The sequence below is a fragment of the Canis lupus genome, chromosome 5 (assembly GCF_011100685.1).
Source record: "Canis lupus familiaris isolate Mischka breed German Shepherd chromosome 5, alternate assembly UU_Cfam_GSD_1.0, whole genome shotgun sequence".
Classification (NCBI taxonomy): domain Eukaryota; kingdom Metazoa; phylum Chordata; class Mammalia; order Carnivora; family Canidae; genus Canis; species Canis lupus.
In genome coordinates this window covers 38,273,252-38,285,350 of record NC_049226.1, presented here as the reverse complement: position 1 = coordinate 38,285,350, position 12,099 = coordinate 38,273,252, and the positions used below count along the sequence as shown (strand labels likewise).

General features: G+C 50.5%; 1 protein-coding gene across 1 annotated transcript in view; it reads right to left on the bottom strand.

The window, feature by feature from the left end:
• Positions 1-1,528: 1,528 nt before the first annotated feature.
• Positions 1,529-12,099, bottom strand: part of LOC489516 (heparan sulfate glucosamine 3-O-sulfotransferase 3B1) — a 42,369-nt gene continuing 31,798 nt past the window's right edge. The window contains exon 2 of the mRNA XM_038536946.1: positions 1,529-5,472. Coding sequence (XP_038392874.1) covers positions 4,854-5,472 — 619 coding nt within the window. The 3' untranslated portion in view covers positions 1,529-4,853. The remainder of the gene's footprint in view (positions 5,473-12,099) is intronic.

Sequence of the window (12,099 nt, the reverse complement as noted above, 5' to 3'; positions counted from 1 at the left end):
CCCAGAATGCTAGACTACAAGATGTTTTCTTGGTGTGAATCACAGTGTTTTCCAAAATGCGAGAAAACCCAGTGCTACCCGCCACCCCCCCCCCCCCCCGGGCTACCAGATATCGGCGGGGTGGGGTGGGGTGGGGTGGTAGGGCTCCCATTTTGGGTATTGATGGATTCAGCACCAAATAGCATCAGGCAGCTCCTGCCTTCTTCTTCTCCACTCTTCCAGGAATGATGTTAACTTGCAAAGTGCTAGTCTTCACCAGGAGTGACCATTGCCAGGAGCAGTGGGTGAGCCCATGACAAACCTGGCTTGAGTCAGATCTAGCTAGAAAGTATTAGCATTGATTGGTTTCATTGTTTGTTTGTTTTTTTCTTTTTCTTTTTTTGGTTACCTCCTCTTTATGGCAGGAGATAATAGCTTTTCACCTAAGATTGAACATATTCATTCCCTTTTCAAATTAAAATTTGCTGGGAGGGTGGATCTCATGTGAAATGTTATCACAAAAAAATAAAGATGGTGGGAGGAAACTTTTGGAGGATGTGGCTATACTTATGGCATTGATAATGGTGAGGATTTTGAGTGAACATTCACCATGTAACTCACTGGATTATATACATCAAATATGTACTCAGTTTTAGGCCAATTACACCTCAATGGAGTGGTTTAAAAAATATAAAGAAAGCAGAACTCTCCGGATATGAGCCTTTATTTATCCATTTGGTGTCTGCTACTCTAAAACTCAACCAGAGGTGTACCAAACTAGAATTAATCTCCATGGAAAATTGAAAAACAAAATAAAGCAAAACATAAGGACGAATCAAATGTTTAAGACCATAAATAATCATCATGATGCAGAGGGTACGTCATGACAAAAGAAACAGGTCTTGGGGCGCCTTGGGTGGCTCAGTGGTTGAGCGTCTGCCTCAGGCTCACGTCATGATCCCGGGGTCCTAGGATCAAGTCCTGCATCGGGCTCCCCGCAGGGAGCCTGCTTCTCCCTCTGCCTGTGTCTCTTATGAAAAAATAAATAAAATCTTAACAAAACAAAACAGGTCTCTTACTATGGGCTCAGGATATGGAAACATTGTCTTGTCTAAATATTTTTTCTACTGTTTCAAGGATAAGGATCTCCATGCAACTGTGTATGTGAGGAGGGGCTGCTACCATCACCCAAATCACCCAGCTTGTATCCATGTTCTGCTTTGTCATACTCGGTGGCAGCTCCCACCACCACCCTGGCCGGAGCCTGAGGCTCTGAAGACCTGTAGCACATGGTGGTCCTGGTGTTCTAGAGGTGGCATGAATGCTCCTCCGGCGGGGGCAGGGCCCTTCCCATGATCTCATAACCTTCAGAGTCATTTACAAAAAATCTGCCCCCAGTATTTGCAGGTTGGTTCCATTTGGAAATCGACAAGATCAACCTGCCCTCAGAATGACTGTGCATGTGCATGTGCAGGCATGTGATGAGTTTCAGAATCATCCAGCACTCCCTTGTCCATCCGCAACACACAAGAAAACTGGAAAGCACCCACAAGTTGGTAAAATAAATTTTATTTGTTCATACAAAGAAATAGTATGAATTACCAGAATTTCTTTTTCCTAGAAACATCTTTCTCTGTGTAAAAGTAATTTGTGTTATACATAGGACAAAATACTTGATTTAATCTTTTTGTACATATTGGCTATTCTAACATCCAGGTTATAGAAGACACACTTGCTAGAATTTGCACAGTATTTCTCAGATTACTGGGCTGAACGAACGCAGTCATAAATTAATGTTACGAAAGTGAAAAAAAGAATTCTAACCACACCTTTTCGGTTTCATTGACCTTCCTTCTTGAGAAACTGGAAAAGAAAAATGACACGGATGTCTGTGTCAGCGTAAATGACACAGATGTCTGTGTCAGCATTTGAGATACACGCTAAAAGTATTTCTAGTCTACTGGAACCTTCCATTTTCCTTTCTTATAAATATCCTGGCCTGAAATATTTCTCCAAAGGTCTGAAATGATTTCTCCAAAGATCCAATAGTATATATCCGTCACTCAAAATGACTTCCAAAGAAAAATCCCACGAAAGAGACCATGTCCCTTCCTCCATCATCCAAATTAAGTATTTATTATTCCATCACTATACCTAAAATAGCTTTCCAGGGACCACCCGTCAGGTTACCAGACTACAGCACAAACACCAGGACCATGAAAACCTCCAATTTTTGTTTGCTAATCTTTTTGTTTTTTAACGAGCAAATGAAAATGGAGAGGAATCAAGAACCACCCCCCTCCCCAGAGTATTATCAGAGCTTTTCCTGTAAATTGGGAAAAAAAGAAACCCACGCGTGCCCTGGGACAAAGTGCCAAAACGTGAACTGGGTGTTTGTCTTCTAGCAGCTAAGGACTCAAGCTGGTGGCCTTGGAGATTGCTAGAACAGGAACTCAAGGCTGAATTGTACCCGTCGCTTACCTTCGGCAGGAGGAACATGTGTGTGCTCGGGCTCCTATAATAACTATCATATGATGGGGTGTATCCGCCGGGCAGATGTCGCGTCTGGAAGGGTCAGGAACTGTAAGCTATCAGGCCCCTACGAAGAGATGCACGGCAGCTTTCATTTATTTGTCTTCTACAGAAAAACGTGCACTGGTCCGTCCTTGCTAATGACCAACATCTGCTTGGATTCAAGGATTTGACCCAGAATAGAATCTTGACTCACTTCAGTGTTCATGACTCAGTGACCCTTCTTCTATCGGAAGACTTCCTGTTTCCCTTGCAAGGCAGGGGATAAACAACTTAATCAAAACTGTCCCGCTTGGAAAGAAGACGGGGACCCAGAGGGGAAGGAAAAACGTGTGCAAGCCTTCCTACTGCTTTGTCGCACACCCTCCTCTGAATTTCTGCAATCCTACAGCATGAGCCGTGCCGGGGCACCGAAGTGGCCAGAAGGCGGGCGGAGCAGGGTTCGGTGGGCGCTTGAGCACCACTTGGGAGAGGCTGGGACTTCAGCTCTGAAATGAACGGAGTATCTCAGGAATGAATGCACAGAGCGCCCCGTGCCCATCCTCGATGATCGTTTTGCTGCTTGGTGTGCGCTAGTCATCGTCTGGGCTGACACACGTGTGGGCAGATGCAAACCAGATTACCAACAGGACATCACTCACAGACCAGTGACCTCAGTTTGGAGAGATGAAGGATTTTCTCTCTCTTTTCATGCGTGTTCTCTTGCTCTGTCGGGCAAGTTATCCCCATCCAATGTGCAAAAGGGTCTTTGCAAATAGCACACCCCAACCATCTGGATGATGTGTGTATCTCCTCACACATGCCTTGCTCAAACTAGCAACTCGAATGAAAACTCTTTTAGGGGAGAAGCATTCTGGTTTAAGAAAACGGGATAGAGTGAGGATGTTCATTGTGTCATCTTGCTATATGGTTCCCCGACGGCCACAGGCCAGTCATCAAAAATAATCTCCAAGGGCTCTCTCAACTGGGAGGGGTGGGGAGAGCAATCTGCATCCACAGTGGCTACGCTGGCAGCCTTCCTGCTGGGGATCTAGCTCAAACATCTTCACAAGGGTCAGCTCGGCCGCCTTCAGGTAACATGGGCCAGCTTTCTTTTCCCAGCCTGTCTGTGCCAGAGCCACACTTGGTTCTTGCTGTCTGGCTATTGGCTACAGACTGTGCTGCCCATCGGCGAGGAGCCAGGAATTTCGAGGAGAGCTCCAGACATCAAGCAACGAGCCAGGGACTCTCTTCTTCTGACGGACTGCCTGTCTTTCTGGTACTCTTTGTCTTTTCTGCCCAATGAGGTGCTCACTCTACTGGGATGTGCCCCACGTGGGCTGGCTCGGCACCCAGCAGCACCTTAAGTGGGGGACTCTGATGGTGTGGGATGCACCTGACACCTGTGGGTCCTGACCCCTGGCCCCCGTGGGTTTGTGCCGGTGCTTCTGCTAGCCTAGGGGATTCTTTGGTGTGTCGAAGCAGAACTGTCTGCCTGGAGAACCGAGCGTGGTGCACTCGTGCAAATGAGAGGTCGTCTTTAGGTCTAAAGCAGCACCCAAGTGTCTCACACATGTGACCTGGGCAAGACGGGGCAAGAACACCTGCATACACTTCAAGCTGCTTAATGAACTAGGGACTGGGGCAGAAGATGCAGAGGCCATCTTTTGAAATTAAAAACTGCAGTCCATGGTCCCTGGGATGCCGACTCCAGATAGGAAGCGCGTATCCTTGCAAAGGTAGTGACTTCCCTGCCCCTGTGAGCTGGGCACAATCAGGGGGGCGCGGGGAGGGCGGGGGGATTGCCTAGCCCTGGGGCCTGGCGTCTACATCTTTGGACATGTCGACACCCAGGCAGGAGGCTGCGATGTGCCACAGGACCCTTCAGAGAGCCACATTGCTGGGGGCAGTTGGGTGTTCCAATGAGGGAAAGAAGCTGGGCACAAGACCCAAGACCCAAGACCCAAGACCCGAGGAGATGGCAAGTGAATTCAGACAGCGATCGAAGGCTGCATACCCGTAACAACCAAAATCTCAAGTTGTGCTTTTCTTCTTTTTTTAAATAGAACGGGGGAGGGGCAAAAAAACCCCAAAAACAAAAAACAAAAAACAAACTCCAAAACAAAACACAAAAAGAAATGGAAGCACCATCCATCGTGAGGGAAAGAAAAGATGCAAACACTTTGGAATGTTCACAGAGCATGAGGCTAACTCTCTACAGAGTGTGGCTAGGCAGCTTAGTGAATTAATTGCTTATGAATTAAAAATAAATTATTATAAAATAGATTTCTGTACATTTTACATACATATAATCTCTCTGGATATGTAAGCCAGGTTGGGAGGTCCCAGGGCCGCGGGGGCCATCAGTCCCAGCCGAAGTCCTGGCCGGTCATCTGGTAGAACTTCAAGTTGAAGGGCCTGTAGAAGTCGCGCAGCCTGCGCACCACGTCGCGGTCGATGTCGGGGTGGGTCCTGCCCTTGGTCTTGCCCAGGCAGTGGGGCTTGCTGCTGCCCTCGGCCTTCTTGAGGCACGGGAAGCCCTTGGTCTTGTTGAAGTAGAAGTGCTTGTCGGTGATGATCCTCTTGAGGCCCAGGAAGTCCTGCACGCGGCCCAGCTCGCCGGCCGGGTCGCTGATGAGCCGCTCCCCGCTCACGAAGAGCATCTGGCCGAGCGGAAAGTGGCGCAGCCAGTGCTCCAGGTGCTTGGCGTAGATGCCGATCTGGATGGCGCTCCACGACGTGTCGATGAGGCCCGTCGAGCGGTTCTTGAACGTCAGGCTCTCGAAGGTGGGGATGTCGGGCCGCTTGGACAGCGTCTGCGTGTAGTCCGAGATGGCCCTGGTCACCGGGTCCCGCACCACCACGATGAGCTTGGTGTCCTTGGACATGGCCGAGATGCGCGCGGGCGCCTCGCGGGTGACAAAGTAACTGGGCGTCTTCTCCATGGTGATCTGCCCGTCCAGGGTCCTCGGCATCAGGTCCCTGGGGGGAAGCAAGCAGAGCAAACTCAACTCAGAAGGTGTCACACCTCTTTTGGGCACATGTGTCAATGGCAACACTTTGCATCCTGGCTCACTCTTATTAGAGGGGGACGGTGGTAGAAAGAGGGAAGAAATGCAAATGAAATTTATTTTTTCAGGTGTCCAGCTTTTTGACTGCCCCCAGCATCTTTTTTTTTTTTTTTTTTAAGATTTTATTTATTTACTCATGAGAGACATACAGAGGGGTAGAAACACAAGCAGAGGGAGAAACAGGCTCCCTGCAGGGACCCCGATGAGGGACTTGACCCCAGGATCAAGACCTGAGTCACCAGGTACCCCTGCCCCAAGCATCTGATGTCAGAACATGGGCTCTTGGCTTCTGGATATGACCCCTTCTGACACCTGGGGCTCCCAGAGATTTTACTGCTCATGCGTCCTCACAACCCTGCCCTCACATGTTCACCAAGCCTGGGCCTGGGAAGGGAGATGTCCTCCCGGCCCTGCCGTGTGGTACCCGCTTCAGCACAGTGACCACTGGCAAAAATGCCTTTACTGCAGAAAAGCACACCCCAAGGCCACCACACACACACGCACGCACATGGCAGCCTAAAAACCAGGTGAAATCAGATGGAACCATAAACCGATACAAACTTGCCAGGAGGAAATCCCCAAGACCCAACCCTAGAAGCTTTCAGAAATACTTTAGATTCCATAACAAACAACAAAAAAAGACTCGTATGATTGCTATCACGGCATTCATTCAAACCAAAGTATGCAGACAAAACTGTTAGGAGCTGGGGTGGAGGTGGGGTGCAGGCCACGACCTTGGCGCCAGAAAGCAATTTCGTGGTGGCAGTTCCCACGGACAACATAAACGGACGTGGAAGGTTGTGCCCTATTTGCTCTCTGAACTTGAGCGTTCAATCATGGGAAATGGGAAGAGTGTCCACCTGCCGCATTCAGTTGTTGTGAGTGAGGTCTGCAAAGCCAGGGCCTTTCAGCCTAACTGCTAAGGGAAGTGGGCTCAGACATCTGACTGCCCGGGGTTCAAATCCTGGCTTTGCCACATTTAAGCTGGGTCACCTCGAATACCTGTCTTAACTTCTCTGGGCCTCCCTTTCCTCACCTGTGAAAACATAAGAGACAGTACACCTCCTTGTCACGGAAGATTAACGAGGAGTAAAATAATGATCATCGTATGCTTGGAACATGCTGGACACCTGGTCTGTTAACGGATGCTCTCTAGAAACGATCACCTAGGAGGACGGTGGTGATCAGCATTAACCGTATTCGATCCAGAACTTAGAGCACATGGTAGGACACAGTTGGGCACGTGTGTGTGTGTACTGGTGATTAAGTTTCGGGCACAGATGCACAATCTTCCATTAACTTCGAAAGTGATTTCTGACTGCTTTCTCTACAGGCCCGGAAATTAATAGTAAAAAAAGACAATTTCCACATCATTTCTCCCCGCCCCCCCACATCATTTCTGACCAAATATTTACCTCTCAATAGGACATTCTCAAGTTCCAGCTTCGAGCCACCCCTCATCTCCCGAGACCACATCTCCGGTCCTGAGCACGTTTGTGAAATGATGATACCAAGTGCTCTATCGCACGAGGCTGAAAGGGCCCCACGCTGCAAGAGCTCCCTCCACAGCAAACCAGAGCAAGAAGGTTCTCCCTAAAGGACGGCCTCGCAGCACCACAGCCGTCCCCTGCTTAAGCTAAAGCTGGATTGACCCACTTTGCCCATTACCCACTTAGGTGAATGTAGCCGTGTCATCGGGCTAATGTGAGCGAGGATTAGAGAGAGTTCCTGGCGCTCAACAGATTTTGCATTTCACCCAAAAGCAGGTCGAGTCTGATAAAAGTCCAAGCGTTTTTGTTTTTTTTTTTTTTCCCCTGCGTTAAGCCATCTGCCACCGGCTGAACATTCAGGACCCACGTGCTACCACCACTATGAAAGGAAATCTAACCCCCAAAGTTCTTCAGGGCCAAGACAGAGAGGTAGGGGTGGGGGTGGGGGGGTCTGTCCTCAGGTAGGGCTTTGAAGTCAGGCTGCCAGGTTCGACTTTCCACAGCCCCGCTGATGGATGGTGTGTCACCCTGGATAGGTCATCTTACCTGTGTGTACCTCAGTTTACTCATCTGAACCATGGGCCAAATGATGATGCCCACCACCTAGGGTTTCGAGAGGACTGTTCCGCCAGCCTTGGTACTGAGCCGGTCGCTAGCTGGAGTCAAGAACATGTTATCAAGGGGCGCCTGCGGGGGGCTCAGCCGGTTAAGGGTCTGCCTTCGGCTCAGGTCCTGATCCGAGGGTCCTGGATCTCATGATCTCAGGGTCCTGGGATCGAGCCCCATGTCGGGTTCTCTGCTTCTCCCTCTCCCTCTCCTCCCTGTCCTTCAAGAAAGGCCTGGCAGTAAACCCTCAGTGGCTCGCTGGGCCCCGGGCAATGAGTGAGCACACGAGAGACCTGGTAAAAAGGAAACGGGGGAGACTCACTGTCCTCCAGTCTGAAGGCAAAGCCTCCTTGGCCACAAAGAAAGATTCCCTGAACTGCGGACAGATTTCCTGAGCTTGACGGCTTATGGGCACCCAAGCCATTCTGGGTGCCAGCTCCAAAGGGAGCCCTCCCCCCAGGATGGTCTGGAACTTGCACACATGTCAGAAAGCAGTGCATGGCCCCAGGACTTTCTGTGACTGTGCAAATGACAGCCAGGGGGCTCCTGCTGTGATGAGACCATGCAGCCCGTGCCCGCTGGAGGCTCTGGGAGGCTCTCCCCTCGGAGTGCGTGCTTGCAACCAGTGGCTGATGGGGAAGACGCACACCTGGGTTTCCCCATCGTTCCTGAGGTGCCTCCCAAACCCCCCTTTGCTGGCTTCCAGGGGTTTTTCCATGGTGGGCACTGCGCTCAGACAGAGCCAATAGCCACTCGGTGGGAACACAGCTTGGGAACTGGGTGGGGACCCCTGGCACCGAACCTTCTGGGAGCCTGCAGATGGGTCCTCCCCTTCCCCCTTCGGCTGCTTCCTTCTTGTTTCATTCTCTAATTCTTAAACATGCATTTGAAGGCAAACACTATTCAATATCTACAATGTCACGGTTCCTTATTTTTAGTATAATTTAATAATTTATAAGGAATATAATTTATATATTTTAAGGAATATACTTTAGTAATTATATATAACATATAATAAATTATATATATTATATAATTTAGTAATTATATTCCTTAAAGAGCTGCCTATAGCGATGGGTGTCGCAAAACACGGACTCTTAAAAATGAGTGATAAATTAATTTTCAGTTCTCTCTCTTTTTTAAAGATTTTATTTATTTTTTCACGAGAGAGGCAGAGACACAGGCAGAGGGAGAAGTAGGCTCCCTGCAGGGAGAGGCGGGGAGGAGGGGGATGGATCCCCATGCGGGACTCGATCCCGGGACCGGGATCACGACCTGAGCTGAACGCAGACGCTCAACCGCTGAGCCACCCAGGTGCCCCTAATTTTCAGGTCTCTAATTATATCCACCAGATACACGTTCTCATCATAAAACATATATTCTCTAATAAGTGATCTTTATCCACAGCAGATATAAATGTGCAAACAGAGGAGCAAAAGCCTTTCCCATTCTCTTCCTCCTCCCAGCGTGGCGCCCCGGCCCAACACTCAAACCCCTCTGGGCACGAGTGGTTCCAAGAAGAAAGGACGAGGACCCGGCGGAGGCCAAGACCCCTCGAGTGGGGCCCGCGAGCCCCTCGCAGCAGCCCCGCGGCCCCTCCAGCCCCAGGCGGGCCTCCCGGGGGCCAAGCAGAGAGGCTGCAGCTTAATTGAGCGGCTCATTATGAAAGCCAGTTTCTCAAACTGCTCGTCACAGCTCATAATTATACGGCGCTTGGAGAAACTTCCACGTGCATTATCTGATTTAATCCTCGCAGCGAGCCTTTGAGGTGGGGCCTGCAATCCCCAATTTACTAAGGAAGAATCCGGCCCAAGGGGAGAGGGGGGCCGGTCGGGGCGGCAGGTGGACGGCTAGGCCGGCCCGTGGGCCCTCCGCGGCCTCCCCTCCACCCCTCGCCCTCCCGATTCTGCTGCACACGACGAAGAGCACCCGGAGCCACACACACCTGTCCTCCCTTTAAATAGACACCTGTATTTTTTTTTTCTCGCCCATAGATTAGGATCTTAATAATAGGTATTTCAGTGCTAGAACCAGATGACTGCGATCGTTAATTGTTCAAATATGAGTCAGATTTCAAAACAATAGACCTCCAAGGTTCCCATTCTCCGGCAGGGAGCTGCCCGGGATATGGGATATTAGCGACTGTGGGCACAGCTCTTCCCCTCCAGCAGCCCCGGGCCCTCCTTCCCTTTTTATTAGGTGGGCAGGCAAGGAAACCTTATCCCCATCGGGTGCTCCTGATGCCAATGCGGGTTGAGAGAACTTTTCTTTAATTTTTTCAAATTTAATTTATTTAAAAAAAATTTTTTATTTCAAAGATTTTACTTATTTATTCGTGAGAGACACACAGAGAGGAGAGAGGCAGAGATACAAGCAGGCTCCTTGTGGGGAGCCCAATGTGGGACTCGATCCCAAGACCCCGGGATCATGCCCTGAGTTGAAGGCAGATGCTCAACCACTGAGCCACCCGTGGAGAGCGTCTCAGGTGCCAGTCTGAGGAAGACATAGGCTCGCAGCTGTGAGAACTGCCCTCCGGACGAGCCTAAGACGCCCTGGATCTCTTAGGATCACCCACCCCAGAAAGCAGACAGGACCCCACTTCTTTAATGAAACTGAAGAGGCAAGGCAGGCATGTCAGCCGTCCAAATCCAGCAACGCCAAGCACAGTGATCTTCTGGGACCATCAGGGACCCCAAAGAGCTGGGCCTAAGCCCTGGGTGGGTCTGGAGGGGGTATGGCAGGCTTTCGACTTATTTGTGGATATTCATGAGAAAGCCAGGTGCCACCTCTGGGGTGGCTGGTTACATCCTGGTGGCGTACTAGGCTCACGGAGGGCTCTGAACTAAAAGCCCGGGCTTCATCACAGACCACCCCCCGAATGAGGCCCCCGGCGCAGGGGGCCCCAACGTGGCAATTGCTTAGATGGTTTTCATGTGCAGCCAGGGTCGGAAATCAGTGTTCAGTGAAACCTGCGGAACCTGTCATATACATGTCACACACTTGGCCACCTCCGTGGAGACACCATGTGAGGGGACAGACAGCCACATGGTCCAAAAACTCCATTCCCCTCGAACAATACTGCGAACCAAATGGAAGTCCTTCAGCGACTCTGAGACTTCGTGTCTGTGTCACAGGCTTAGGGTGAGTCTAGGGGGTCCCATACCTTCCGAGGAAAGCGGACTCGGTCCCAGAGCCAGCAAGGGTTCCACCTGACAGCTTCCATCCTGCAGAGAGTTACCATTATCACAGCAAATAAAATATGGTCCAGGTTTACTGCAAAGAGAAGGAAAGGAGGTTCGAGCCCCTAAATGCACGTGTGCACGGAGATGCACGCTCAGAGTGAGTCACTGAACACAAACCAGGCTACCAGTGGGGCAAGAGGCAAACTGGAAGAACCAGAGGGAGATAAGGCCTGACCCGCAGCAGCACAAGTCAGATAGCATTAGCTGACGTCAACAGAAGAGAGGGAACCCGGTGAAGGACAGCACAGCTAACCGGAAGGCCTGACGGATGCTTGTGCCAAAGCTTGTGGCTTCGAATGAACTCAACATCTCTCCTCTTAAAAACAAAAACATAGGGCACCTGGGTGGCTCAGTGGTTGAGCATCTGCCTTTGGCTCGGGTCGTGATCTTGGGGTCCTGGGATCGAGTCCCACATTTAGGCTCCCCACAGGGAGCCTGCTCCTCCCTCCGCCTGTGTCTCTCATGAATAAATAAAAATTTTAAGACAAAAATAAAAGAACACCCCAAAAAACCCATGAAACCAAGATGAAGTATGTCAAAAAATCACCGCTGGGCCCTTTCTGGCTTTTCTCATCGTGATAAGGTAAGGAGGGCGGCCCCAATCAGGTATGAGGATTTAGAATCTCCAGCCCCAGGACTCAGGGATACCTGTCTGCCTGGGTCTGCGCCAGACAGTGAAGGAGGCGACCACGCCACCTGCAGAGTCACCTTCCCTCCAAGCCCCAGGGGGTTGGAGGTCAGGGCAGGAGAAGCAGAGTTCACAAATGCACATCCCCAGTCTCGGCCTGGCTGTCCTGTGTCCCTGCTAAAAGCCGACAGACAATTAAAAACACACCCTCAGGCCTCAAGAAGCAGGAAATTCGGCTGCACCAGAGAAGCCCTCAAAAGCCCGAGAATTGTGACAAGGCCCTCATTCTCCTTCCCCGGTTTCTTTGTCTCCTCGGGCGTGACATCCCTGGCTCCCCTGGTCCGGCAACTGAACTTCTTGTCTGAACTGGCAAATGACACAACAATAAAAAGGCAGATTATCGAAATGGATGTAACCTCAGCAAAGTCAAGCAGATGCCGGAGACGTTTGTGCACAGCAGATGCGAGTGAAGGCATGGAGAGGAGACAAAGCTGCAAGCCATAGTGCGTGGGGAGGGCCCGACTCCCACCCAGACGGAAGAAAACCCAGGGAGAGCCTCGAACATGTGGCCT